We start from the raw sequence: 27,819 nt of genomic DNA on the forward strand, positions 1-27,819 counted from the left end.
AGTATGTATCATGTTTAATGTTTAGTATGTATCATGTTTAATATATTTAAAATGTGTAATACTGCTTTTAGAGATGAGAAATTTAAAAAAAATCAAATCTTTGTAGAATTGTTCACTTATGTCCACTAAAATTGCTTAAGAAAAGGTAAAAATTGCAGTTTAGAAACTTACATTTTCTGTTTTTACAGATGAAGTCTGCAAGTGAGGAGAACCTTTTAGATGAAGTGATGAGGAGCTTGTCTGAGTCTGCGGAGCTGGCAGGGAGGGAGAAGCTGCGGAAGCAGCCGGCAGCTGGCTGTGGGATCGTGAGATCCCTGAGTGTCAGAACCACGGGGGATTTCTCAGACGGACGATCCCTCAAAGCAGAGCAGCTGGTGAGGCCCGGCCTCAGGAAGGCTGAGGATCTCTACTTCAGCAGCTCTCCCATCAAATTCAGCTCCGGCGCCCAGGGGAAGCCCCGCTCCGTGAAGGAAAAGATCCAAGCGACGGTGACCCAGCGACAATCCAGGGACTGCAACCCCTACGCCACCTTACCTCGTGCCAGCAGCGTCATTTCCACGGCAGAAGGCAGCACCCGAAGGACAAGCATCCATGATTTCTTGTCTAAGGACAGTAGGCCGCCCGTGCCCGTGGATGCGGCCCCGGCCCCGGCCGACAGGAGTGCTCCGCCCGGCTCCAGTGAGTACTCGGCTCTGCGGGTGTCCTCTCCCTGTGTTCCCGGTGGGCCTGCCCGGGGGGAGCGCGGCCCGCAGGGAGAGGCGGCTCCCCCGCTCGCAGCGCGCCCTGTAGGAGGTAACCCTGAGCCGGCCAAGCCTTCCAGGATGGAAAGGCCAGGCGGCCGGGAGAGGACTTTGCCGAGCGCGGGCGCGTTCTGGGATAGAGCCAGCGGGGCTGGGAGTGGCAGTGCAGGCTCCTTTGCTGCGCCCCAGCCCTTCCTATCCCTCAACACCGAGTTAGTCAGCAATATCAGTGGGTTGCCCCCGAGATCCACCTCCAAGGCAGCTGAGCAGGCAAACGTGTCAGCTTTCAGGTCAGTGCTGAGGAGCCAGGAGCAGCCTTGTGCTGCTCCAAAGGCCCAGGGTGAGCCACGGGCAGCTCTGACCGGGGACCCTGTCCCTGCCCCCGGCCCCGGCCAGGCCCAGTCCCCGCTGCTGGTCTCAGAAGATAACCAGACCCTGTGGTATGAGTATGGCTGTGTATGAAGGAAAGCTGTATTATTAAATATTTATGTCTAACATGCCATAAAGGTATTCTCCATGTCCACTGGATGACAGAGGAAACTTCCCTCCAATGAAGGAATCATTGCTGTTTATCCGCGGGGTGGTTGTTCCCTGTGGACTCTGTGGCATGTTTGAATGTGGAATTGTAACCCCACCAAAGCCTGCATGAACCATTAATTGCACTGTGTATATTTTGCATGCCTTTATAATACAAGCTCTATTTTTATTTGTCGTGCATTGCAAATATTTTGGTGTTTTCCTGTTGGTTACTGCTGCATGTTAAAGCGAGCGCATGCCCGGGACGGCGCAGGGAGCAGCATTCCTGGGACAAGGACAGCACTGGCAGGGGAGCTCGAGCTCTCAGTAATACACTGAATATCTACCTAGAGGGAAAAAACCCTTTGTTTTCTTCTTTCAAAAATGGGGTATTAATGGAAAGAAGCATTTGGAGATATCTCAATGTCTTCTTAGCCTTTTCATTTATGCTGTGTCATGGCATAAATGCACGAGGAACAAGTGCCCGGTAATCTAAGTAATTCAGTGCCTCTAGTTTGCACAGTAAATATTAATTACTGTCCATACTGAGTAATAAACACACAGACCATTCATAATCCTGAACAGAAATGAGAATTCTTACAAAGAGGTGATAAATAGTTGTATGATACACAGCACTTGTCATGAAAAAATGACCTTTTCCACCTTTTCCCCTTGGTCTGCGTTGTCTTTCCAGTCGTGGGTACAGTTGTGGTGAAGTGTTTGGTTTTTTCAGGGGTCAAATAACAGGCTCCTTGTGATGCATAGGAATAAAAAACTGTCTTGAGTATGGTGGAAATTCATTTTTTCTTGTCAATGGAAGTACCACTGATGTAATAGAAAACAAATGGTGTAACAAAATAACAGAAAATGTTAAGTTAATACAGTTAAATAAAAGAAAAAATAACAAAGTTGCTTGCAAGGTTATGGGAGGATATGAATACTTCAGCAAAAAACTCCTTAAATTCCAGATGAGCAGCTGAAGAGAAATGTTGAAAAGTAATTAGTTAATGTGCCACTGGCTCTGCACGTGCTTGGAACTTCTCAATGGTAAATTCAAAGAGAGTTTAAAATTGTATCAGATTTGAGCTATAATTACACTAGGCTTTGGACATGAGCACTTCTTTGCAAGAGGACATTGGTTATGGCAGTTATAAAAAATTGGAATGACAGTATAGCTAGAGGAAAAATAATTAAAATTGAAAATATATATTGAAAACAAGTGTCACATTCTGTTTTGTACAATTGCATTTATTCTGCCAGCAGTTTTGTGGCAGTCACAGAACCACTGTGGGCTGAACTTTGAATTCCTTCGTGCTTAATTAGGGAGGGGCAGTGAATCCATAGCTCCCAAGGAAGAGCAGCAGATATCCCATGTGGGAGTCTGGCAGGGCTCAGTTTTGTTTGGGATGGGAAGCCCTGCAGTTCAGGAGCAAGGGGAGGATTTTGAATGTGTGTGGAGAATAAAATGTTGGTTGGAGGATGTGGCACAGTCCTTCCCCAGGTCTGCACCACTTGTTGGTATTGGGCTGATAAATCTCTCATTCCCCCAGCACTGGGCACAGTCAGTTATTGCTGTGTTCCCTCTGGAGCTATCTCAGCAGCCAAATAATGAGAAATCTGAGCTGTATCATCTCAATTTCACACATGTTTACTCTCACAGAGCAAGAGAAGTGTTCTGGCCTTGGGTTTGACTTCTCTCCATGTGTATTTGTGTTGTGATTAGGTTGGAGGTGAGGAGCACCAGCATCCCAAGTGATGTGTGCACAAAGCGTTTTGCAGGTTGTTTAAAGAATCACAATCCTATAGAGCCCTTAATACAAACTCACCCTGAGCTGCCAGGCTCTGGCTTTTCTTCCTGTGCCCTGCAGAGCCACTGCTCATAATGAGTCTGTACCTGCTTTAGGTCAGCTCTGGCTGCAGAAACCTTGGGTGTGCTGTTGCCTCCTCCTCTTGCTTAGGTTCTTAGACAGTCACACCTACAAAAACTTCAGTATTGTCCTCAGCTTCCCTCTTAAACCCCAAGGGCCTTGGAATGGCCAGGCAGGAGTGTCCTGGAGCACCAGTGTCTGCAGTCTGCTGGAGCTGGAGACACTGACCTTGTCCAGCTCGAGGCACTCTGCTCTGATTTGTAAATTTGCAAGGAATTGCATTTCAGTTCTGAGTTCTGAGGAGAATAACTTGTTTTGTTCCACTGAGTTCAGCAGCAGCAGAATGTTCTGCAAGAGAGTGTTTAATGGCTCTGAATAATCTCCTATCAACATTTGTTTGTTACATATGAAAAAAAAAAAAGGTTGTCATGGACAAAAGGATGTTTTTTCTCCTTCACATTTTGGATGTTTGTGGATGTCTGTCTCTGTTCAAGTAGGGGAAGGTTCCATGGAATTCTTTCCATTCCCAATCCCTGCTGCTCCTCAGGGCCATGTGCATGGCAGGATGGAGCCCTTGCTCATTCCCTTTCCTGCTGCCTTGGGCAGTGCTGAGTTAGGGCTTTGCATGATACTGATAAACACTAAATATGTGGCTGCTGCCCAGAGAGGTTTTGTTGTTCAGCTCAGCCATTTGCTCACAGTTGAGGTTTGCCTGGCTCAGGGCTTGCTTGATGCTTTGCTTTCAGTGACTGGTGAGTTTAGATCTGCATTTTGCATGTTCAGGCTGTTGCATGCCAAGACAGTTTTGTGCTTTGTGGAGCTGAATGTGACGTTCCTGTCGGTGTGCAGCAGGTCAAAACACAGTGAAAGAAGTTCTCTGCCAGGGCCAGTCAGCTGTGATTGCACCTCATTATTGCTTTTTATCTCCATTGATGCAGAAATGTAGGGTTGGTGTAGCTAAAGGTGATGAGTATCTGACTGTGGCTTTAGGAATAACACCTGGCTGCTGTAAGTGCTGAGATGAATGGCAGTGAGTGCAGCTGAGCAGGCACTTGCAGTGAGTTTCTTCTGTCCCTCTCCTCTGTCCTTTCCTCCTAAAAACAACCAGGAAGTGTTCATGTATCCTTTTGCTCTCCTAATGAGTAGAATGTGTTTTAATGCATGAGGGGTTTTTTCATGTCCTGATAAACACAATGAATAACCTGAAATGCTTTTCTCTGCAGATGTGGAAGCTATCCCAGAAAGCAGAAATTCAAAAAGCAGGTCTAGGGAGCAACAAAGCTCCTAATTCTATTACCCACTACCTGAGCTGTGGGCCAAGTGGTGAGTTTCCTGCCCAACCTGTAAATGAGATGAATTTCATTTACAACAAACTAACAGCATTCCATCCCAGCCCCAGAGCACATTGCATTAACCAGATGTAAATCCTGCTTGCTTCCCTGGCTTCTCTCGCGCTCACCCGTTAGCCTGGCGCCTGTGGCTCTGCAGAGCTTCTTCCAGAGACAGGGAACCTCGTCCTGCTCAGCCTTTTGCCTGTAAAAATGACATTTAGCTTTAGCTTTCCAATCTCCTGAAGAAGAAAGTTCAAAGAAATCCCATTAAGAAGTAATACTGTAGTCAGTTTTTTAGACAGGGACAGGTAAATCTGAAGGAAGCGTTGAACAAAACTCAGAGTATTCAGTACCCCATGGAATCTGTCTTGTTATAAAGCTTGGTTTTGGTGTTCTGTCCTCTTCTCGACTTCCCTGAGCCCCTTTGGTGCATGCTGTTAGTGCTGTTAGTGACTGAACTCTGTGTGTTGTGCCTCTACACTTGAAGCTTTTTCTTACACTCTTTTCTCTTTCTGCCTTTCGACTGAACACAGAGAGAAAAGTGTCCTTCAGTATCTCAGTGTGAAGCCTTTATATCTGAAGTAACAAGACAGCGACTGTAGGAATCATTAATAAAAAAATTAAGGGAATTTTTTACATTCTTCGTGACTAGAGCAGGCAAGAAATAAAAACCTACCTACCTACCTTCCTTCCTTCCTTGAATCAAGGAGCTCTACTGGAGTCTACTGCCGAAAATGTGTAGATGGTCTTAGGAATTATTGCACATTGCACTGTTAAGATCTACTGAATAAAGGACAGTTCTCATCTCCCTAAGGACCGAGGATTTTAAGGTCTCAAGAATTACTCCAGGGGAAAAAATAAAAAAAAAACAAAACAAAACAAAACTTCTTTCATCTTCTGTTTTTGAAATTAGCCACTGATTTGCTTAAGCTTCTGCTAATAATTAGCCAAACCCCCCCAAAGCTAGCAGTTTCTATTTACGTCTGTAAATCTAAAGGAAATGCTGTAGAATTTTGTTGAAATGGACTGTATATACAGATACAAAAACCTCACAGCTACTGGCACTTCACTGCCTTATTTGGTTAGCATAATCTGCATGAAATTGCTCTTAAGAAAGTTTATGCTGATTTTTGTTGCATACTGCAAGAGAAGAATTTGTTTACATCCATGGAAAAGCTTGGTAACTAACAGAAGTGGGAGTCATGGGATAATGGTATTATAGAGACATTGTTTGTCCTTTGTGTTTTTCACATTCCCCAGTTACTCTGCATATGTATGTTCAGATGTTTCTGACAGGAAATTGTCGGGTATGGTTTTTCTATAACTTTTATTTTAATACAAGGCTGTTTTCCACAAATGCCATTTCCAGAATAAGACTGTCTTACAATGTTTGTGTATTGACTAATTTTTTTTTTTCACTGTTTGTCTTTTGACATGAGCTGATTGTGGCTTAGGAGGTTTCTTGATGGCAAAAAGAAATATAAATAATATCATATGCATTTTACAATCAGTTCCCTCTAAGGTTATCTTTTACTAGATACATTTTGTTCATTATTGATTTATATTAAAGTCAACAAACATTATTGGTACATTTGGTGGTCGCATATATTTGTCTGGAAAGATTTGCAGCGAGCTCAGAGGAAGATGATGGGAACTGAGACCCAAAACGAGTTGTTCTATTTTATTAAAGCCAGTAAGCACATTCCTGTTCCTCGTGTGAGGGGCTGAGTTCCCTGTGTCACCTCCGAGTGTCCAGCAGGAGGTGCACAATGTCACCTGCAGCTTCCTCAGAAGGTGAGCCCCCTGCTGAAGGCAGTTGAAAGCATTCAAAAGCTTGAAATCTTCTCAAAACGGGGAAAAAAAAGAGGCATGCACAATAAGCTTTAGAAGGAGAGATTTTCCGCTTGTTTTCTTGAAAATTAGTTTCTTCTGAAAATTTCTTTGGGATAAAATGGGCTAAAAGATCTGTACTGAGGGCATAGGGGGTATGACAGACAATTCAAAGGCCATAAAGATCAGGAAAATCTCTCTTCACTCGGAATGACTGAGTTCAAGCTCATTTCAGGACCTGGGTTCTCCTCACTCTCTGCTGACAGAGGACTGAGCATCTCAAACCCCCAGCCAGAGCCCTTTGTCACATTGCTGTTACAGAAAAATGCTCTTGACCCAGGAGGTGGAGACTGCAGTGCCAAATGGTGCCAGGGTCCCAGCTGAGTGCCTGTGTCTGGCACTGTCACTGCCATGACTCTGGCACACCCTGCAGTGTGTGGAGCCCTGCTGGGCAGTGTCAGTGCCCTCAGCACAGCTGGACGTGCCCTTTCCTCACACAGGGATCCTCCTGCTCCACTGGCCAGCTCAGCTCCTCTCAAGCTGCTTTGCTTTGCTTTGCCTTGGCACCGGAGCAGTCAGGTGGCTCTCTGTGCTCTGCCAGTTCCCCTTTCCTTCTTCCTTTCTTCACCTTCCCACTCTGTGCCCTTCAAGGGAAATACAAAAAACCAAATTTGCCCTGGGAGCAGCTTCAGTTCCTGCTGCTCCCAATGCCAGGGATGCACGTGGCAGCTTTGTACCCCAGGAATGCCAACCCCAGCACTGCCAGTTCCAGGTCACAGAGGAGGTTCTCATGCCATACAATGTGTGTGTTCTATTTGCTTTTCTGATAGTCTCTGAGGATTTAGTAACATTCCCAACACCTATTGTTATTATCATTATTTCTAAATTTTGTCCGGGACATGATGCAGCCTAACAAAGGGAGCTCATGTGTGATTTTTAGGGGTAGCTGATGATGTATATGTAAATAATGCTTTGATATTAATAAAACTGCCTTAAAGGAATGTACCGAGGTGTGAATCAGAACTTAAAAAGCTCTTATTTAAAACTGTAATTTCCTTTACATATTGATTTTTTTAATGTTTGCCATTGTATACATTTATTAATGATGTTATTAAAATGCCAAACCAAATAATTTTTATTCTTATTTTGTGTGTGTATATTTATACACACTTTTTTTCTGGAAACTGATGTTACTGGAAGGGTATTGGTGTCGTGGTGATTGTGCAGTGAGTATTTCTTCTGGAAGGAAACTGATAAAACTGTAGCAGAATTTTTCTGGACCATGTGTAGTTTGTTCTGTGTGATTTGTGTAGAGCTGGGTAGCTTTTAACTGTACTCTATTTTGATACTATTAAAAAAAAAAGAGACTGATTTCATAAGTAAATACAAAAAGAAATCATTCTAGATTAGCCAGGTGTAGTATTTGAAGCCTGGTAGTTATTTTTGCTGAGATGAGTCTCAGGATCCCTTCTGAGGATGAAGTTAGTCACACTTTAGGCAGTGCAGATTCCAGGATTGCGCACATCCTTCAAACAATTTGTCACATTTAAAACATTCCACATTTAAAAACCTTGGCAAGTCAAATCTAATATTCTTTTGTTTTTGAAGTGCTAAGGGATTTAGGGGTACCACAATAAATAAAACTTTAAGGGGGAGGGAGAGTGAATGGCAGGGAGAGAGGAAGATAAATATTAGATTTAAAGACACGTCCTAATGTATCAATGTGGAGCTAATTTAGTGGTGCATCTCTCAGTCCAGCTCATTCATCTGCCTAGTATTCCTAAATACCAGATGTTCCCTTCTGTAAAATCTCATGGATCTGGACATCTCTCTAGTGCTCTTCCTACAGCTGCAGCATTTTTGGTCACTTCTTTCCCACTGGACATGCCGCCAGGATAGATGGGGTTGGTTTGTGTCTGTCAGAGCTGGAGAACTGGAACTGCTGGATGGTGAAGGGTTCTGTCACTCAGAGCTCCAAGAAAGGTGCCAGATCCTTCCAGATGAATGAAACGTGGTAAGGCTGTGAGTGAAGGAACTTGCCTTACTGTATGTAGATGATGATTTTTCCTACTCAGTTAATAGTAATTGTTCATTCACCCAAGATCACAAATCCTTTTCCATGTTTTTCATTTGTGCTCCTGTAGTTTTGGTTTCAGTTCATGCTGATGCTCTTGCCCTGGAGGCTTTGTTTGTACTGACACTTTCCTTAGGGAAAGTGTCCACTTTCCACTTAGGGCTGCATCCTAAAGCCTTCACCCTCATCACCCTCAGATTCCATCCCTCACTCACTGCTCCCCTGGCTTTGGCTTTGGGGGTGCTCATTGCCAGGGGATGTTTACTGCACTTGAGGGAATTTCTGCTGCTTCTGTCTTCAGCACACCGTGATTGATTGAAAAATGACAATCAAGTGCATTTCCTGTAGTATAGGTTTTTTAGGTAAAAAGAATAAAAAGAAAGCAATGTGTAGTAAGATATAAATGGGTGCAGGGACAGTCACTCTGTCCTGGGGGTGCTGACAGGTCCTACAACTTGGAATTTGTTCTTTCCTTGTAATGTCAAGTTTGAACCTTCAAGGCCAGTCCCATGCCTGGGAAATTCTAGTTTTATCCATTTACTGATAAAGACTGTAGTAGTATTTAAATAATGCCTTTTCTACTTACTAGCTACTTAGTGGTAGATTGCAAAATGTCTTTTTAAGAACACTGTTAACCTGATAACTGAAAGGCAGTATTTTTTTCTCACCAGATTATATGCTACAAATTTACATAACTGAAACAAATGAAAAAGGAGTAAGCCATTTTTTTTAAAGTTTTATTTGTAATGAGATTTTTCACCAGTTTTGCTCTACAAAAATCTACGAGTAGCAGTAGAAAAATGAACTTCCTCTACTTAATGTCTTCATCGAAGTGTACGATGATGGGCTCGTGGCCTGTTGATCTCACAAACTTCAGGAAGTCGTCGGGGCTTAAGCCCATGGTTGCAGAATTTGTCATTGGATGGAAATAGACCTTTTCATGGCCCCCTTGGAGCAGGGCAGCGTCCAGCACCAGCCTCACATCTCCCTGGTCACAGAAGAGGGCGAGCGGCGTGGCACAGCCCTGACCCACTCGCAGCTTGTCCAGCATGGCGTTCTCGTCAGCAAACCTGAGGTTTCCGCTTCCAAGGCCCAGCTTTTTACCCAGTTCGTTCAGATTGACCTGCCTGTCGTGCAGGACAGTCACCAGCCAGAACCCTTTCTTCTTTTTGTCTTTAAGAAACAGGTTTTTACTGTGAGCTCCTTTCATGTGTTGGACGTGGGGCATCATTTCCTCAACAGTGAACACCTGGAAAACGGCAGCAGTGCGGTGTCAGACTGTATCCCATTAGACTCCCAGTCGTGTGCTGGCAGGTATCTTTTGTTAAATATTTAGAAAATGCTGAATGTTCTACTCGGCCTAAAAGCTGTACCCTTTTATGAAGGAATTTTAACAGAACACGAATAAAATGTGACGAACTGCTCCGGCACACTTTCAGAATCGTTTCTGTCTCGTGTGTGCAGCAATGCCTCGCTCTAAAGGCAGCGCTGGGAGCGCTCCCGTTTGCGGCTCCACACACGTGGAATGACGTGGCTTGTAAATGGGAGCGAGCAGAAGTTTGGGAAGCATCTTGGATGCCGCCGACTTCAGGGAAAATAAATGGGCAAGCCGCCTCTCAGACTACGGGGGAAAGGGGGCGGATCTGGAGGCAGAGTCAAAGCGACCAAAAAACGTCCCCAGCCATTGTGCCAGGCCCTGCGAGAACTTCCTCACTGATACTTCTGCTAAAGCCGCGGGGGCAGAACCGCATCCCGCCCTGATACCGCTGTGCCCCGCTGTCAAGGCAGGGTTTATAGCCGGGTTTTCAGGAGGCTCCGTACCTGGGGGTGCTCGGCGGTGACGGTGGCGATGCCCAGGTCCCGCAGCCGCCGCTCCAGCGCCTCCCGCAGCTCGGCCGCCATCGCGCCCCGCCCGCCCCGCTCCGCCCCGCCCCCGGCCGCGCCCTGCCCCAAAGAACGGGCAAATCCATCAAAATTGAGCCCGTTTTTTAAGGAGCACCCCCCTGCAGATCAGAGCGTGGGTATAATATGTCCCCAACCCACCTGAGCCTCCCCTCCCGCACAGTTCAATACATTTCGTGTTCCTTAAAGCCATTTCCTTCCCAAACAGCGACATTAACGCATTGCTTCGGCACACACTGTATTTGGTTCAAGTGTTGGTTTCAAGCAGATATTTACCTTTTAATCCTTTTGTCCATGTTCTTACTCTAATTTCAGGTTATGGCTCCTTACGCACAGTTTTCCTGAAAACGCTGCTAGATAAGAAAGTTACGAAAAAAAACTAAAAAGAAAATCAAAATACATTATACACCCTATAAACAAAAATTGCATCATTTGTATTCTTTTAAATCAACCAATAATAATAATCAGGAATTGCAGCTAAGGGACAATGCCAAACATTAATGGCCACGCAGTTGGAAAATATTTCTACAATCCAAACCATAGCCCTGACCTATGACATAAATAATTATTTGTTTCCAGTTTACCCTTCAGAAAAACGGGCAATCTGTAATAAGCTTTAAATTAAAACAGTATGACTCTGCAGTGAAGAGACATGGGTAAAATACGATCCCACACTAATTCCCAGAGCCTTACAGCAGTGTACAGGAAGATTTCCAGGCAGCATCCAGTGGAAGATCAACTCAAAAAGCAGATTTGCAGTAAATTCTGATGACTGTTTCACAGGCTAAATCTATCTTTGCATTAAACGCTTTTCAGGTCAGCCCCAAGGTGTGTTGGCCTCACAGTGGCCCTTGCTTCCCAGCATGTCTTCTGTGCTAGAACACTGACTGCTTTTAATGTGCTTTGCACAACTTTTGGTATTTAATTTTTTTTTATTGTGATCTATTTTTGAGAAATACACAGCTCAGATATGTGAAGGAAATTATGGTCATAACTCATCACACACAATTTGCAGTGTCCGGGCAAGGATCGCCACAGCATCAGGGCAGACCCCTGGGATTATCCCTGGGTTTTACAACCAGCATTAACCAGGTAACATTAAGGAAGGACTTTTCACATGTAGAGCTTCACCTTACATTTTTGCTTTCTCTACTCCATTATTTTAGAGACGCCAAATTAGAGAGGACGTAAAAATCAGGCTTTATATTGCGTGTGGATGGGGAGGGCTTTGCAGAGAGGAAGCTGCTGACTCCTGGCAGGAAGGAGTAAAACAGATTTAAGTGTGTAGATAAATAAATAGATGTTTTTAAAAATAAGTTTCAAAACCCCAGAATGGGCGTAAACTCAGAAAATCCATGTCCCGTGACGGGTCCGTGTCCCGCCTCCCCTGAGGGCATTTCCCGCCTCCCGTGAGGGGAGGCCCCGCCCCTGTCCGGGCAGCCCCAGCGTCGCATCTACGCCTGCGCAGTTCCCTCGCACCCCCTGGCGGCGCATGCGCAGAGAGCGGCGCGCCGAGCGTGAGGCACTGAGGGGACGCGGAGCATTTTCCTTTCCTTCCCTCGTTCCCTTCCCTCTTTTCCTCCCTCATTCCTTCCTTCACTCCGCGGGCTGTCAAGGCCGGCACCCAGGGGCTCGGAGAAAGGCGCTGCCCCCGCGGGGAGGTCGGGCTGCAGCTGACAGGTATTAACCAGGCAGAGCCATGGCAGGAGAGCAGCAGGAGCGGGAATGTCGCTGCTCCGCGCCGGGAGCCGGGAAGGGTTTTCCGCAGGCAGAGCCTGGCTGGGCTTCGCTGCTGAGAGCTTGGCCAGCGGGCCTTGACCTTGGGTTGTTCGTGTGTTTGTGTGGGCAGCGTCCTGTGGCAGCTCCGCGGCTCCCTCGGCTTTACAGATTCAGCCCCTTTGCGGTTCTCTTTAGGGTTAAAAACCCCACCAAAACAGCTCGGTTTGGTTGGTTAAGTTTGTCATGTGCTCTCCTGCTGCAGGAGTCAGAGTGCAAGGGAGGTTTTAAAGGGCCCGCAGCCATTCTGGGAGGAAGGAGAGCGGTCCCTGCCTTTGGGAGGGTGACACAAGGACACCTGTGAGTGGGGACATGGAGGGAACAGAGAGTCCGTCCCCGAGCAGGACAGAATCACAGAATGCTTTGGGTTGGAAGGGACCTTAAAGACATCCTGTTCCACCCCTGCCATGGGCAGCGACACCTTCCACTGTCCCGGGGAGCCCCGTCCGAGCCGGCCTTGGGCACTTGCAGGGACGTGGCAGCCACAGCTTCCCTGGGAACCCTGTGCCAGTGCAGAACAGGCAGCTCTGGGCAGCAGGAGGAGCTCAGGATGGTGTACAGGATAATTGGCAAAACGACTCAAACCAAAGTTAAGATGGTTAAAACAAGATATGGGATGATCTGAGAGAAGCTGAGCCAGGGCTTAGCCTCACTGGAGGTCTCTGAGCACACCTCAGCACTGGTGTCACTGCCGTGCTGTGGTCTTTCATGGTCTTTCGGTGGTGCTTTTGTCTTGAAATGCTCGGGAAAAGGGCATTTAGCAGCTGTGTTTTGCTGGCTTAGAGAGGTAGTTGACACTTGTGTAATCCTGTCAGTATAGCATGAGGAGTACAAATGTGGGGGTTTTGTAAGAGATGTCAAAGAACCTGCAGCGGGGAAATTAATGCTTTATATCAGAGATCGGTGGAGAAAGATGAAAGATCTGTAAGCTCTTGGTAGAGCCATGTGTCTGCCATAGAGAAGTGCAGAAGGAAATGGAAAAACTGGAATAGTTCCTAAACAGTTTAATTTTGTCACTGTTAAAAAGCCTGTTTGGAAACATAACATTTGTGCTTCATGTTCCTGTACATTTTGTCCTGAGAAGGAGGATCTTTGAGCCTCGAGGCTGACCTCAGTGTGTGCTTTGTGTTTGCAGTGGGGAAATGAACCAAGGGCTGCTGCTGAGGTTTGAAAATCTGGTGCAGCTCCGTGGTGCCTGCCAGCAGCTGCGTGCCCTGTCCTCCAGGAAGGTGTGTGGAGCACGATGGAAGCCTGTGGAATTGTCTGCACATCCCCTGGGCTCCCTCCCTCTGCATCCACAGCTCTGGCCAGAACACAGATTAATCAGTGCTGCCTTACCACAGTGCAGGCATCTAGCCACAAAGGAGGTAATTAAGGACATCCAGCAATCCCTGGGTTTGTGGGGGAAGAGCTCAGTTTGAACATTTGAATTAAAAAAGGAAAAAAGCACTTTATTCATGAGTATAGAGACTTGTCATAAATCTATCTATGAGACAAAATTTACTTCCTGTATAATTTTTTGCCATTCCCTCTCAAATGTGACTTAGACCAGTAACATCATGAATTTTTGCTGACACTGGAGAAGAATATTGCAAACAAAAATGGAAATGGTTTTATTAGTTTTTGTCCTTGTCCTGAAAAATTAAAAATGCAAAACGATTAAGGGTAGTGTGCTATACATTTGAAATGTTCATTATGATGTGTTAACTCATTCATTAATTGTAATTAATTGGTGTTATAGTAAAGAAGATGCACGTACCTCATATGGCTTGAGACCATTGTCTTTTTAATATTGGTTTTGTTGTCTCTTAGTTTATATTCCTGTGTTTGTGTCTAATTCCATGCAGGAGACAAAAAAGAAGAAAAAGAAGATTCCCCTGACAAAAGGTGAAGTGGAGATAAGGCAGAGGATGACTGTGGAGGAACTGGCACAAGCTATGGGCAAAGACATAGGTGAGAGCCTGCTTTGGGGTCAGGAACAGCAGCATTTGTCACACCCCTTCCCCCTGTGACAAAGGAAAGGTGCCTTCAGTGACCTGAGTGGTTGTGGATCTATCCCAAAGGAAATGCTGGCAGACACAGTGCAGACTAAAGAGAAAAGATGTTGGGCCATCCAAATGTCCAGGCCAGCCATTTAAATGTGAAGAAGCCATGTCTGTCTGTCTGTCTGTCTAGGAGTAGGAATCTTGGGTTCAGGAGCAATTTATGTTTCATTAGAACAGTCCTTTGATTCACTGGGAGTGGCAAGACTTGTCTGGAATTGCTCCCTGTAACAATTTTTGACTCCTGTAATAGTTCTGTGTTTCTACAGCCAAACAAAGGAGCGTGGGATCAGATTTATCAAATTTCCTTCCTCCCTGAATCACTCCTTTGCTCTGTGCTTTAGATGAGTTTCAGCTGTTTTCTCTTTTGGGGTTAGTGGAAAAGTAAGCCCTGAATATCTGAGTGAAAAATAAGATTCTAGCAGCTAACAGAGTAGTAATTTTCAGTAAATCTGCAAAAAGCTCTTCTCTGCAAGTACCTAGATTAATGGCAACTTCTAGATAAATCTAACTAAAGGAAAACTGCTTGGTGAATAATATTTATTAGCACAAAGAAAATATGGAAAAGTCTGATGAAGTGGGTTGGGTTTTTTTGTCCCACATGTTTTTGTGGATGTAATTGTTAAATGTGTTTATGTTTGCTGCAGATCACGTTTATGAAGTGCTGCTGTACACAAACATTAACCTTGATTCAGTAGAACCAGATTCCATCTTAAGTGAAGACCACATCAAGATGATTGTTCAGAAATCAGGAATGAAGTATAAATCAGCAAAGCTGAAAGAGGAAAAGGAAAGAAAAAACACAGATGCTGTCAAGAGGCAAGTTGTGAATGGGTTTTTTTTGCTCTTTTTATTCTATTCCTTTCTGCAGGTGTTTGGGGAGCAGGCAGCTTTGACTGTGTGGCATCGAGTGCTGTGGTGGGTGTGACCCAATTAAATTTTTTTGGTATTTCATCTCTTGTTTTTGCTGCAATTGCAGACCTCCTGCAGACCCAGCAGTGCTGACCCCACGGCCCCCAGTTGTCACCATCCTGGGCCACGTGGATCACGGCAAAACAACCCTGCTGGACAGCCTGAGGAAAACCCAGGTGGCAGCCATGGAAGCAGGAGGCATCACACAGCACATTGGAGCTTTTATTGGTATGACCCAAGTCCCCCTGCTCAGCTGAAACACAGTTTCCTCTCCATCTCACACGATTTCCTCTCCATCTCACACAGCAGGCTGCGTTCATTGGGGGGAAAAAAGTTGCCACATAAATGGTGAGAAAGGAAACTATAACACAAAATGTCTGTTGCAGATACCTGTCATAACTGTGTACATAGAGCTTTGAGATTAATTGTCTGCACAAGTTGATGTTAGATTATTTGGGGTTATGGAAGATCCCAGGACACTTTCTTGTTCCTGAGGATTTAACAGCACCTTTGACCTTCATGCCAACAATTACCTGACTGCCTTAACCATGTCATTATTATTAAAATGTCCTGACTGCCTAAAACCTGTCATTATTATTAAAATGCCCTCAAAGGGGTGGTGCTTGATGTACAACAGATCAGATGAAGCTGGCTGAAGTGCTGATGTTGCTGTACCATTTGTCACAGTGCACATGCCCTCTGGGGAGAAGATCACCTTCCTGGACACCCCTGGCCACGCAGCCTTCTCAGCCATGCGGGCCAGGGGCACCAACGTCACCGACATTGTCATTCTGGTGGTGGCAGCAGAGGATGGAGTGATGCAGCAAACCATAGAGTCCATCCAGCACGCCAAAAATGCAGGAGGTACAGAGTGGGGGGCTTTGGGAGCCTTGTTTTACCTCTCAAAAAAGCCTCCTTGGACTGGGATCCACAGAACCTGGGAAGTGACTGTGCTAGTCCCATTCATCATCCCCTGTGATGTTTGAAATGTCCTGAATGTTGCAGTAATACAGAAAGATGCTAAAATATGAATATGTAACAAGACAGGAGTACATTGTTTGGGTTTTTTTACCTTCTCTACATGGGTTACTCCTGCAGCTTCCTCCTGGTAGCTCAGATCTGGGTGGCTGCTCATGGAAGAGGCACCAAGTGAGACAATCTGTTCTAAATGCCCCTAACTTGCTCTAACCTTTTCTAGCAGCTCTGGTGGGAGCAGCAGTTTTTGGTTAGGTTGGTGCTGAGTTTGTGTGCTCTATTTTTAGTTCCTCTTATCCTGGCCATTAATAAATGTGACAAACCTGAAGCTGATCCTGAAAGAGTAAAGAAGGAATTGCTGGCTCACGATGTGGTGTGTGAAGAGTTTGGAGGTGATGTTCAGGCTGTAAATATTTCTGCACTCAAGGTAAGATTGTGGTAGAAAAAATGATGCTGTTCATGGGTGTCTAATATGTGCAGAGAAATGCATTTTTATTTGGCAGCTGGAAAACAAAATGCTTCTCTTCCTGGTATTTGATTTCTTGCCATGAGGCAAGAGCCAGAATTATTTGAAACACACTGAAATGTATTTTGAGGCTCAGACTTCCAGCAAGCCATAATATCTCATTTTTCTGCTGGTAATTCAGACCAGCAGTTTTGTGTCTGATGTCTGGAAGTCTTGCCTGGGTATTGAATGTCCTCACATTTCAATAGAGCAATTTGGCTCTAAGGGTTGGACTTCTGATCCCACTTTGCTTGGGCACTTCCTTTATCCTGTGTGGTTTTGTGTGGTTTTATTTTCAGGGGGAAAACCTGATGGTTTTGGCAGAGGCCACTGTTGCTCTGGCAGAGATGTTGGAGCTGAAGGCAGATGCCACGGGGCTGGTGGAGGGAACCATCATTGAGTCTCGGAAGGACAAAGGGAAAGGGTGAGTGCAGTGCCACCTGTGCCCTTTGGGACAGCACAGACACGCTGGGCAGGGACCTGTGCCTCAGTGAATAAAGGCAGGACACTTCCTTGGCAGTGTTCCAATACTGCTCTGCAGCACAAGAGGTTATAAAGTGATGGGGCACAATTCTTCACATCCCTGAAATGAAAATCCTGTAACAGGAAATAATTTCAAATGGTAGAACTTAAGTGGTTTTTTAAAAGTCTTTTAAAAAGTAGGAATGATGACTTAACTGTCATACAAAATTCATGACAAGTTTTGTATAGCATAACATTCTACCCTTAAGTATCTTGGTCCATTGGCAGGGTCCATGAACAAGGGGTGTTCTTCCCTCTTTAAAAATGAACTGCATTCTACAGGGTTGTTGGGATTTGTTCGGGGTTGGAGTTTTTTTGGTTCACTTAAAGTGTAAAATCATCCTGTTGCTGGGTTCACAAAAGTCAGATTTTGGATTGATCTGCAGAAACGAAGAATACAGTACAGATTTTGGGGCTTTTTAACTCACTGGAACATTTAGTGAGTGCTGTAGTAAATCATCACAGGAGTACAAATCAGGAGTTTATGGATGACACCTGGGACATTCTGCCAGTGATGGATCACAAATCCATTCTGGTTGTGTTGTGCCTACACTGGCTGTGAAGACAAGGAGAAACATCACTTGAATTTTGTCTGTTATTTTTCTCCTCTGCTCCTCACTAGTCCACTCACCACAGCCATCATCCAGAGAGGAACTCTGAGGAGAGGCTGTGTTCTGGTTGCAGGGAAGACCTGGGCTAAAGTGCGCTTCCTGTTCGATGAGAATGGCAAAGCTGTGGATGCTGCCTCACCAGGCACCCCCGTGGAAATCATGGGCTGGAAGGAATCCCCTTCAGCAGGAGATGAAATCCTTGAAGTAGAGTCTGAGGTACACAAAGAACTCTTCAGTGAAGAGCTCACAAGGATGGGAAGGAGCTGAGTGACAAAATAAGTGAGAGCTTTTAATCACCTGGATAATCCCATGAAAGGTGGAGTGTGGGGATTAAGGGACCTGAGCTGATGCTCTGGAAGAGGAATGAGGGTTTGCATTTTGCCTCTTTCTTTTCCACCCTTCCCCTGCTGGACTGTCCTCATCTCCACTGGAGCAATCCAGTACTTGAGGAGATCAGTGTTTTAATTTGAGAAAGACATAACTCTTGCCTGACAAAAAGAAAATGCATAAAATACAGCTTGAGATGGGTGTTGTGAGAGCTGGAAAAGCACCACATGAAAGAATGAACAATTACTCTCTTCTGCAATGCAGAGATTGTATAAAAATAGGCCTTGAGTCATGTGGTAGCTCAGGGAGGAAAAGCTCTTGTCTCATTCTCTGCCATCTGTGCAGCAAAACTGTAGTTAAAAGTGAAGGAAAATGAGTGAGCCTGTAGAGAGGCTGTGAAAGGATGAAATTGCAGTGTTCTGATGCAGTAATGATCAGAGGTAATGATTTAAAGGTAATGTTTGTGTCTTCCTGCCCAGCAAAGGGCACAGGAAGTTGTGGCTTGGAGGACCTATGTTGAACAACAGGAAAAGATGAAGAAGGATCTGGAAGTGATTGAAGCAAAGCAAAAGGAGCACAGGGTGGAATATGAGAAGCAGCAGCAGAAGCTGGCCCACCTGACCTGGAGACAGAGGAAGGCAGTGCTCTACAAGGCCAATAAGCAGCTGATGTTCTCAAGGCCTAAGGAGAGGACAGAGATGGATGAAAACACACTCTCAGTAATAGTGAAAGGTGCTGTCCCTGTCTGTGTGCTGCTCCTTTGGGTCTGTGCTTCTCCAGTGCTCACTCTGAAACAGAGCTCTAAACTAAACACAGCTTCTGTTACCAAAAGTTTGGTCAGTTTAAAATTTATTGAACTCCCATAGGAGCAGGGACATCAGAAAACATCCAGTGGGCAGGAGGATGTGCTGCCACAGGGCCAGAGCAACAGAACTTAACATGGTCAATGCACTTAGCCAGGGGCTCCTGAGTAAAACCCATACATATAAACCCCAATATAAATATATCTATATATCTTATATCTTATATCTTATATCTTATATATTATACTATATATATATATTATATATATTATATATATATATATATAAAACCCTATATATGTAAAAAAACCCCAAGCTGTAAGCATTTTGCATCAACAAAATAGAGGAGAATAACAAAATAACAATTATGTATTAAAGTGGGATAGGAGGAAGTTGGTTTAACCTCATTTAGTGGTACTCAAGCAGTGGCTGTAGTTGAAAACCTGCAAACCTGACCTGACAGTGACAGCAGATGTAGAGCCTCTGGCCCTTCTGTATTTATCCTGTTTATTTTTGGAATTAACAAACAGTTTGGATGGGTTTTAACATATTACTGAAAATATAGTAAGAGTGACAGATGTCAGAAGATTTTCTGTTGCACAGTGTGGAGTTGACATTAGTTGTATTTCTGTGTCTTTGACTTACACAAAGCCAGCAGTACTTTCATTTATCCGTGCAGGTGATGTGGATGGATCAGTTGAAGCTATTCTGAACATTCTGGACAGCTATGACTGTGAGGATGAATGCAAACTAGATATTGTCTACTTTGGAATGGGAGACATCAGTGAAAACGATATCAGCCTTGCTGAAGCGTTTAATGGTGGGTGTTTCAAAATCATTTTACAGTTTTGAAATTACTGACTTACTGAAGTGCACAGGCCTCAGCCAGGTTTTGTTTTCTCAATAATTAGCAGCATCAATAAGGTAAATTTTTGTGAATGTTAAAAATGTTTCCTTGAACATCAGGCCAGTGCAGAAGGGGAGGCTCGAAGTCCCACAGAAATGGAAGGACTTTGGAAAAGCTCTTGCCAGAAATTCAGTTGTTCAGGTTAAACTCTGGCTCTTCCCTCAGGCTGCTTTATGATGCTCACACAGGGCAAAGCTAGAAAAGCAGGTTAGAAAATTATTTTCTCAGGGAGGCAACTGGCCCTAGGACTGAGTCAGTTGTTGCTGTTCATACCCCATAATTCTCAGAGAGTGAGGTCACTGCACGTGCCAGTGCCCACAGGTGGGCAAGAATCATTTAGAATTCACTTCCAGCTTTATTTGGAAAACCCTGTTGGTTTTCCAGCCCAGAAAGAGAGATCTTTCATACATGAGCTATGTATGTTATTTTCTGCTTTAATACCTCCAGCTCTGTCATCAAGGACCTTCTGTGGGCTTTTCTGGGCCATTTATTTCGATAGGTTTGTAGCAGCCCATGAGCCACAGCAGGAGAGGCAAATGGTCTCCCCTTAAAAGAGAAACAGGAATAAAATGTACTCTGTGCTGCAGAATTTCACTTCAACTGCTCAGAGACTGATCCCTTGCAGTCAGCACTTGACAGCTGTTTCATTTCTCAGGTGTAATATTTGGATTCAGTGTGAAAGCCAATGAAAGCATCAAAAAGCTGGCTGATAAAAAGGGAATAAAAATTAAACTGCACAACATTATCTACAAACTCATAGAAGACTTGAAGGATGAGCTGAACAGCAGGCTGCCCCCAACTTTGGTGGAGACTACAGTAGGTGAGTTTTCATTGATACATTTTTGCCTCGAAATATGGAAAATTCTATACTCCTAGAAAAATGCACCCTGCTTCTACCTCGTGCCAGTTTGTTATTCCCGTGGACTTCAACTTTACTTTTTTCCTTTTAGGGGAAGCTTCTGTTCTTGACACCTTCTCTGTCACAGTAGGAAAAAACAAAATTCCAGTGGCTGGATGCAGAGTGCACAAGGGGCTGCTGGACAGAAAAATGAAGTTTAAGCTAATCCGTAACAGGGATGTTATTTGGAAAGGTGAGTGGAATTGCCACAAAATGTGGATTTGTGCTTAGTATTTTTAGATATTGCTAGTTCCCTGGGAAGTCAGTGCAAAGGATCCTAGAGAAATCCTGAATTCTGTCCGGGATTGTTCCCAGAGCCTTTTCCAACCACTCTCTCTGGTGGGCCATGGAGCATCACAGGCTCTGCCTGCCTAGAGAGCTGTGTCTGACTTCATTAACCACAAGCACCCCCATCCCCACATTTTCCTGCTTTCCATGTGCAGCCAGAGTGAAACATTAATCCTGCAGGAAGGGCAAACCAAACCCCTGCTCTGCTGCTGAGGGCCTCTCTCTCATGCATTTTCTCTTTGTAGGATGTTTGTCATCACTGAAGCACCATAAAGATGATGTCCAGGTAATAAAAACAGGAATGGATTGTGGATTGAGTTTGGACAAAAATCTGGAGTTCAGTATTGGAGATGAAATTATCTGTTATGAAGAAAAAGAAGTTCAACAGACAACGTCCTGGGACCCAGGGTTTTAAAGACATTTTAACATGTGAACACTGAAGGACATTTATTATGATCCTGGCTGGCCTTTAAGTCTTAACATTAAATGAACTTTCAGAGATGCACAGGGGCTGTTCTTTACCTCAGAGCACTTCAGATACATTTTATATACAAAATGTTCTGCTCTTCCATCATGTCAAGCAACCAAGCTGCCCTCACTGGAACATGGGATAAACACTGGAGTAACTCCAAGGGTGTAAAACCAGCATGGTAAAATATTTCTGGACAATCTCTTGGTTCCAAATTAGCGGAGCCATCTCCTCCCTCCCCTCCCAGTGCTGCTGTGCAGTATTTCAGTGTGTTGGCTGCATTTTGTCACCATGTCACCCCAGTCTCTAGCCCTGACCCACTGTGCACCACTGAAATTGCTGGTTTTCCACATCAGAACTGTCTCACGTTAAGGAGACCACTTTTAAACTTAGCTTGGGTGTTGGTTTTCTTCCTTTCACAGCTGGCACCCAATATTCTTTAAATCCAACTGCTGCTTCAGTTTTACCCTCAGCATTTCACCCCAGCTGGCTGGCAGCACCCCACAGATCTTCCTCACTGATCAGCAGAGAGCAAACGCAGCGCCACAGAAAGAAACCCTCCAGCCATACACAAGTTCAGATTTTTATTGTCTGGTACATTTACTTGTCTTCTGGCTTGTTGAAGCAGTATGTCAGACAGCACTTGCCACAGTAGTGCCTGTCAAAGTGGCTGGCCATGAAGACTCCAGCCCCACACTCCTCCGAGGGGCACTCCCGGCGCAGGCGGCTGATCTTGCCGTTCTCATCCACCTGGCAGGACAGACAGACAATGGCTCACATACACTCTCCTCCTTTCAAAAACAATAATCATTTTGAGTACTTTCCACTGGCATAATAGTTTTTGTAACAGCAGCTACACCAAAGTTCTTGAGGTACGTGTCAGAAGTGCCCAAATGCAACTGACTGTGGGGTCTTTGGTTTAACACAAGTACATGGAGTTTAAATATTAAATACACAAGATCTGTGTATACCTTTTACAGGCTCCACACCCTCCCTGGTGAGAGCTGAGTTTCTATCAAGTTCCCCCCCAGATTAGTTCTACCTACCTTGTAGTACTTGAGCACTGCAAGCTTAACCTTCTTCCTCTTATGCTTGTTCTTCTTGGGAGTCGTGTAAGACTTCTTCTTCCTTTTCTTAGCACCACCACGAAGTCTCAGCACCAGGTGAAGGGTTGATTCCTGTTTGTAAAGCACACGAAACAGACTCAAAATGCTTTCTCAAGGCAACTGCAGCATTTAAACAGGCCTCTTCCTTCTACCTAGAGAAAGTACATCTCGAGTGCCAGGCACATAGGAAAGCTCTAAAAGGATTATTTTTTGTTAAGGTGGCATCCCAAACTCCCAGCATCAACACTACTCCAATCCCTTTGATTTGGTTGAATTTATTAGAGACATTTCTCAATCTCAGCAGCAAATCTCAGTCAGCTCTGCCCGTGCCAGCTCCTGCCTTTCCCACTCACTTTCTGAATGTTGTAGTCGGACAGTGTGCGTCCATCCTCCAGCTGCTTCCCAGCGAAGATCAGCCGCTGCTGATCCGGAGGGATGCCTGATGGTGACAGAAATCAGGAATAAATGAGGGATGTGAGCTACGGCATGCTGTAATAAAATCAAGATTGCTGCAGGGAATTATATCTCTGTAAGACACACATCAATCCACAAGAGTGCAGGACAAAATAATGTATATAACATATACTAATTGATATCAATATATAATAGTCAATAAATGCCTTTAGAACTTACCCTCCTTATCCTGGATCTTCGCTTTTACATTTTCGATAGTATCAGAAGGTTCAACCTAGTATGAAACAGAACACCAGAATCAGAACGCGCTGCACGTTTTAATCAGCCCAGCAAGGCCGAAAAACCACGAGGCGCTCCCGGCCCAGGCCCGGTGCTGCCACGGCCATTCCGGGCCCCGCCGCGCGGTCGGGACCGCCCGAGGCAGCGCAGGGCTGCGATTCTCCGCACATCCCGGGCTCGGCCGGCACATCCCCGCCTTCCGGAGCACCGGCAGGCACGGGCGGCGCGGCGGCGGCGGGGGCTCACCTCGAGGGTGATGGTTTTCCCCGTGAGGGTCTTCACGAAGATCTGCATGGCGAGGCGGGCACGGGGGACGGCGGGGCCGGAGCGCGGGCTGCCCGCGCTGCTCGCGGAATGGCGGCGGGGGCCCGAGAGAGCGCCGCGCCCGCACGCACGGGGTTTCCGTGCGCGCCGCAGGGGAAGTGCGGCGAGCTGGGACTACGGCTCCCGGCATGCCCTGCCAGGTGCGGCCACGGCTGAGCCTGCTGGGAGATGTAGTCCCGGAGCGGGAGGAGTGGGCGGGAACTGCGGCTCCCACAGTGCACCGCGGTGGCAGTCGTGAGGGGAGGAGGAGCCGCCATGAGGGGAAGAGGAGGAGTCGCTGTGAGGGGAGAAGGAGGAGCCGCCGCCATGGCGAGTGAGGCGGGGCCGTCGTGAGGGGAGAAGGAGGAGCTGCCGTGACGGATGAGGCGGAGCCGCTGTGAGGAGAGAAGGAGGTGCTGCCGTGACGGGTAAGGCGGGGCCGCCATGAGGGAGGAGGAGGAGTCGCCGTGAAGGCGGGATTCTCCAGCCGCGTCACTCGGGTTGTTTTGAGCGCTGAAGTGGCTGTCGGTGGAATTTTTATTCTAGGGCTAGCAGGTTTTTGATTTACCTGCTAAGGTCAGGTTGGACATGACTTGGAGCAACCTGGCTAGTGGGAGGTGTCCCTCCCCATAGTGGGGGATGGAACTGGGTGAGCTTTAAGGTTCTTTTCCATCCAAACATTCTGGGATTCTGTGATTCTCTGCAGCCTAAAATCCCAGAATTCGATGGTGTGATTCTTGAGAAGGCAGTTTAAACACGCCTCACAGCCACTTTGCCACCTGCAGATTCCTCATGATCAATTCCAGGTTTATATCTGGGCAAAGATTTTTAAAACTAGAAAAGCCATAGGTAAATTGGGAATAAAGGAGCCCTGAACCACGATTTGGAAATTCCTTGTTAGGTGGTTTTATGCTTGTGAGTCGACAATGGGAAAAGCTAAAGCAGAATCAGGATCTGCTTGAATAAATCAGCTGAGGCGACTTTAACAATTTCAACCTTTCTTTGTTTTGGTGACTAAATGAGAAAGTGGGCTGTTTGGGTAAGGGCTATCTGAGGAGTGTCACATTGTGTACAATAATGCATTTCATAAGATAACAGATAGTTTTCAAGTAAAGGATAAATTTTCAGCTGGTTTTTGTGCTCCTGTAAACACTGCAGTGGAGTCAGGGTAACTACAATGAATTCCTAATCCCAGGAGTAACAGTAGGATTCAAAAACTGCTTTTTGTAACTTTATGGGAGTTTTGAAATGATAAAGCTGTCCTAAACCAGGAGAAAATCAACAAAACTGAAAAGACCCATGACATTTATCTCACGTGCCCTGAGCATTACCAGCCCTTCTGTGCAAAGGTTATTGCTGAAATTCCTGAGGGATTCCTGCCTGCCTGCCTGCCTATGTCTGCCTTTTTCAGACACTGAGATGGGAAAGGCCTAGAACAAATCAAGATTCTAGGTTTTGGAGATGGCTAGGAAAAAGGGATGGTGGCTCTGCTTTTAAATCTTGAGTTGGATGGGTATTTTAAGATGCTAAAATGCACAGCCCTGCTCCCTGGTTCTCCACAGCTGTAAGTGCAAAGGACATTTGGTGCCCACCCAGAGAAAATAAATGGTGTTGTAGCTGTCCAAATAAGTGCTGGTTACCTTAGTTTTAAATCATATTGGTGATTAAATAATCTCAGGTGAATTTAGAGACTGCCTCAGAATGAAAACTTTCTGCATTTTCATCATTTTGAATGACATTGCTTTGCTTTTGGGGCTGTTTTTTGTTATCTTACAGCAGCACCATGAAGCTGCTCTGTTCTTTTCTCTATTCATTTTATTTTCCTTATGCCATACTTATTAGAGTGTTGTTTTCCTGTTCATTCTCTCTCTTTATAAATGTCATATCCAAAAATACATCAGTGGATAATGCAGTATGTTACTGTCTGCAAGGATATCCTCACTTCAGCCAAGTGGGAATGGGAGGTGTTTATTGCCACAATCAAGAGTGGTTAGAGGAATTTAGTTTTTTCTCACAGGAGATTAAAAGCTCTGGAATCTGAGCCCTCAGCTCTGTTATACTATAGGAAAAGATTATTAATTTAAATTAATTTATTTCCTTAATTATTTTTAAAATCGAATATATTTTAATTTAAAATTTTATTATTAATATTTATGTGCAAAACATGTTAATTAAGACATTGATAATTTAATTTCTCTGGCTTCTTTCATTTGTATTTTTAAATGTTTCCATTCTTTTATTTGCATATGGCAGCTGCTAATGCTCATGTATGACCTTACTAACATGAAAACCTGAATTTAACTAATGCTGCAAAAGGGGTCTCATAAAAAATTATCTGCCTGAGGGGATTTTTTCAGTTCCTAAAAAAATATCTTCAGTTTTAAAAAAATCTTTTTTCATATAAATCTATTCGTTTATAAAGTTTGTGATTGTTTGGTTTGGTGGGTTTTTTTATTACTATTTTTTAAGGCTTTAACTGTTTTGACTCTGAATTGATGAGATGGTCCTGGGGTTATCCTGCCCTGCCATGTTGTGTATTTTGTGATGTCCCTGGTGAAACAGCTGAGGAGTCACTTGGGTATTTGGGAAGGAAAGATGAAGTTTGTGTGCTATAGCAATCTGAAATCTCCCAGTTCACACATCCCACTGAATGCAGCCCTTCCAGGACACATTTTTGGGGACCTTTTGGTGTTTATAAAGTGCTGCTGTGACAGCCATGCACATGGAGTCCTTTTTTATCCATTTTCACAGGTTCTTCCTTGGCCCTTTCTCTACAGGAACTGAAATTGCAGAGCTCAGCTGTTCTGTGTGTTGTGAAAACTGACAAGGAAATCTTCAACCTGTTTCTGTGTGTACAGATGAAAAGCTTGAGGCTTTTCCAAAAGAATCCAAGTCCTGGAAGGAACTGAGCATTAAATGTTGTTGAAAACCCCAAGAATGCAAAGGTCTATTTCTGGGTGCTGAGATCTCATTGCTGATGGAATCCCTGGGTACCAAACCCACAAATTAATTCATTAACTCATCTCCTGTAGCCTGCTGAGTAGCTGCTGCTCAAAAATAGCTCTCTCCTGTTTCTAGCCATTGATTAATTAGATTAGTCCTTCCCAAATCACAGATGCTGTAATTTCACTTGAAAAGCAATATATTCTAAGGACTTCCAGCCCCCTGAGATTTACCTGTCAGTGGTAAAATGAGGCCTTTTCCTTTTTCTACATATTCTCTTCCTTAGACTGTTGCTGCTTAGTTATGACACCATTTTTAATTCTTGTTTGATTTCCTGGCCATATTTCAGACCATTTTATGGGAGGATTTTTAAACTAAAATACATGCTATTTCTCTTTCTCTTCTGTGTCATTAATTTCATCACCTTTTTTTTTTTCAACTCAGTCTTTGCATTTCTAATCCATGTTGAAGTCAGTGAGTGAGTTCTACAGTTCTGCTTAACATGAATAGTAAAAGCTTTTTAGGGCAAATGGGGTTTATTTTCCTTAGATGCATTGTTATTCCAAATGATACCAGCAGTACTTTGTAAGGCTGGGCTGAGACACAATTTTCTTGGGGAGAAAATAAGCATGAAAAGTTCTCTAAGGATGGAATTCTTGAAGATGAGAAAGATGCCAGGATGATGGAGCAAGTTTGCTGGTCACTCCTCTGCACAACAGAGGGAGCACTTAGAGCAGGCAAGGGAGGAATCCTCCTGCTCTGGGGAACTCTGAGCATCACAAACTGCTGAGAATGCTTCTGCCACCCAGTACCAGTTATTTGTCTGTGTAATGTGTCTGTATGAGGATGTGTGCATGGCTGTATTTACCTGGAGGTGTGTTCAGTGTGCATGGCTGTACTTACCTGGAGGTGTGTTCTGTGTGCATGGCTGTATTTTCACTGGAGGTGTGTTCTGTGTGCATGGCTGTACTTACCTGGAGGTGTGTTCTGTGTGCATGGCTGTATTTTCACTGGAGGTACATTCTCCATGGAGAAGAAAGCTCTGCAATGGGCTGGAAATGGTTTGTGAATCAGTTCTGCCCTTGCTGTGCTCTGCACAAGGGTTTGCAGTCAGTGTGAGAGAGCTGCTGCTGAGCTCCCTCCCAAAGGGGATGCAGGGTGGGTCCCAGTGCTTGCATTTTTTGGTTGTTCCCTGTTAGGTCGTTGCTGCAGTCATGGCACAAATGAGATTATCAAGATAATTAACAAATCCTGTCAAAACAACAAACTCCTGCCTAGAACAAATGTGGGCTTTGGTCACATGGACTCACCTGCTCCTTGGGCTGCTGTGGGGATGGTCTGGGCTGTGAGAGCCAGTATGAGAGCTTGGCCTGGCTGATCCATAAGAAATGAATATTTCAGCCCTAAGGAAGGAAGGATGGCCAGCTGCAGATTGCCTGGGGGCCTGCTGGCAGAGCCCCTGAGCTCAGCCCACAGCC

General features: G+C 44.9%; 4 protein-coding genes across 25 annotated transcripts in view; 2 read left to right on the forward strand and 2 right to left on the reverse strand.

The window, feature by feature from the left end:
* CCDC88A (coiled-coil domain containing 88A) overlaps positions 1–7,824 on the forward strand; it is a 71,668-nt gene extending 63,844 nt beyond the window's left edge. For 11 of the 22 annotated variants that reach the window (XM_074536686.1, XM_074536687.1, XM_074536688.1 and 8 more), the window contains 3 exons: positions 189–678; positions 4,348–4,447; positions 4,989–7,824. In XM_074536686.1, the coding sequence (XP_074392787.1) occupies positions 189–678; positions 4,348–4,412 (555 nt within the window). In that variant the 3' untranslated portion in view covers positions 4,413–4,447; positions 4,989–7,824. Of the gene's footprint in view, positions 1–188; positions 4,448–4,988 lie in introns of those variants that run through there. The other 11 variants (XM_074536678.1, XM_074536674.1, XM_074536681.1 and 8 more) reach the window with 1 other exon arrangement.
* Positions 7,825–9,122: 1,298 nt separating this feature from the next.
* On the reverse strand, positions 9,123–10,312 carry LOC102065273 (prolyl-tRNA synthetase associated domain-containing protein 1-like). Its single transcript, XM_005486796.4, has 2 exons — positions 10,181–10,312; positions 9,123–9,608 (listed from the first exon to the last, which is right to left on the reverse strand). Exons 1-2 carry the CDS (start codon positions 10,259–10,261, stop codon positions 9,171–9,173), a joined length of 519 nt encoding a protein of 172 aa, XP_005486853.1. The 5' UTR covers positions 10,262–10,312; the 3' UTR covers positions 9,123–9,170.
* A 1,422-nt stretch (positions 10,313–11,734) lies between these two features.
* On the forward strand, positions 11,735–21,332 carry MTIF2 (mitochondrial translational initiation factor 2). Its single transcript, XM_005486795.4, has 14 exons — positions 11,735–11,941; positions 13,173–13,404; positions 13,885–13,990; positions 14,727–14,898; positions 15,059–15,219; positions 15,679–15,855; positions 16,254–16,393; positions 16,771–16,895; positions 17,616–17,820; positions 18,411–18,663; positions 19,414–19,554; positions 20,297–20,461; positions 20,592–20,732; positions 21,073–21,332. Exons 1-14 carry the CDS (start codon positions 11,754–11,756, stop codon positions 21,240–21,242), a joined length of 2,376 nt encoding a protein of 791 aa, XP_005486852.2. The 5' UTR covers positions 11,735–11,753; the 3' UTR covers positions 21,243–21,332.
* A 531-nt stretch (positions 21,333–21,863) lies between these two features.
* RPS27A (ribosomal protein S27a) lies at positions 21,864–23,499 on the reverse strand. The gene is made up of 5 exons (XM_074536709.1): positions 23,342–23,499; positions 23,036–23,090; positions 22,756–22,841; positions 22,343–22,474; positions 21,864–22,046 (listed from the first exon to the last, which is right to left on the reverse strand). Exons 1-5 carry the CDS (start codon positions 23,387–23,389, stop codon positions 21,897–21,899), a joined length of 471 nt encoding a protein of 156 aa, XP_074392810.1. The 5' UTR covers positions 23,390–23,499; the 3' UTR covers positions 21,864–21,896.
* Between the last annotated feature and the right edge of the window lie 4,320 nt (positions 23,500–27,819).

The sequence above is a fragment of the Zonotrichia albicollis genome, chromosome 3 (assembly GCF_047830755.1).
Source record: "Zonotrichia albicollis isolate bZonAlb1 chromosome 3, bZonAlb1.hap1, whole genome shotgun sequence".
Classification (NCBI taxonomy): domain Eukaryota; kingdom Metazoa; phylum Chordata; class Aves; order Passeriformes; family Passerellidae; genus Zonotrichia; species Zonotrichia albicollis.

Excerpts from the sequence above, each read along its gene's own strand:
- LOC102065273 (XM_005486796.4), bottom strand. The coding sequence starts at position 10,261 with ATGGCGGCCGAGCTGCGGGAGGCGCTGGAGCGGCGGCTGCGGGACCTG. Across the intron at positions 9,609-10,180 it reads TCACCGCCGAGCACCCCCAG|GTGTTCACTGTTGAGGAAAT; the intron begins GTACGGAGCCTC and ends GCCGTTTTCCAG.
- RPS27A (XM_074536709.1), bottom strand. The coding sequence starts at position 23,389 with ATGCAGATCTTCGTGAAGACCCTCACGGGGAAAACCATCACCCTCGAG. Across the intron at positions 22,842-23,035 it reads GAAGATCCAGGATAAGGAGG|GCATCCCTCCGGATCAGCAG; the intron begins GTAAGTTCTAAA and ends TGTCACCATCAG. Across the intron at positions 22,475-22,755 it reads CCGACTACAACATTCAGAAA|GAATCAACCCTTCACCTGGT; the intron begins GTGAGTGGGAAA and ends CTTTACAAACAG.
- MTIF2 (XM_005486795.4), top strand. The coding sequence starts at position 11,754 with ATGCGCAGAGAGCGGCGCGCCGAGCGTGAGGCACTGAGGGGACGCGGA. Across the intron at positions 15,856-16,253 it reads GCACGCCAAAAATGCAGGAG|TTCCTCTTATCCTGGCCATT; the intron begins GTACAGAGTGGG and ends CTCTATTTTTAG. Across the intron at positions 16,896-17,615 it reads CGGAAGGACAAAGGGAAAGG|TCCACTCACCACAGCCATCA; the intron begins GTGAGTGCAGTG and ends GCTCCTCACTAG.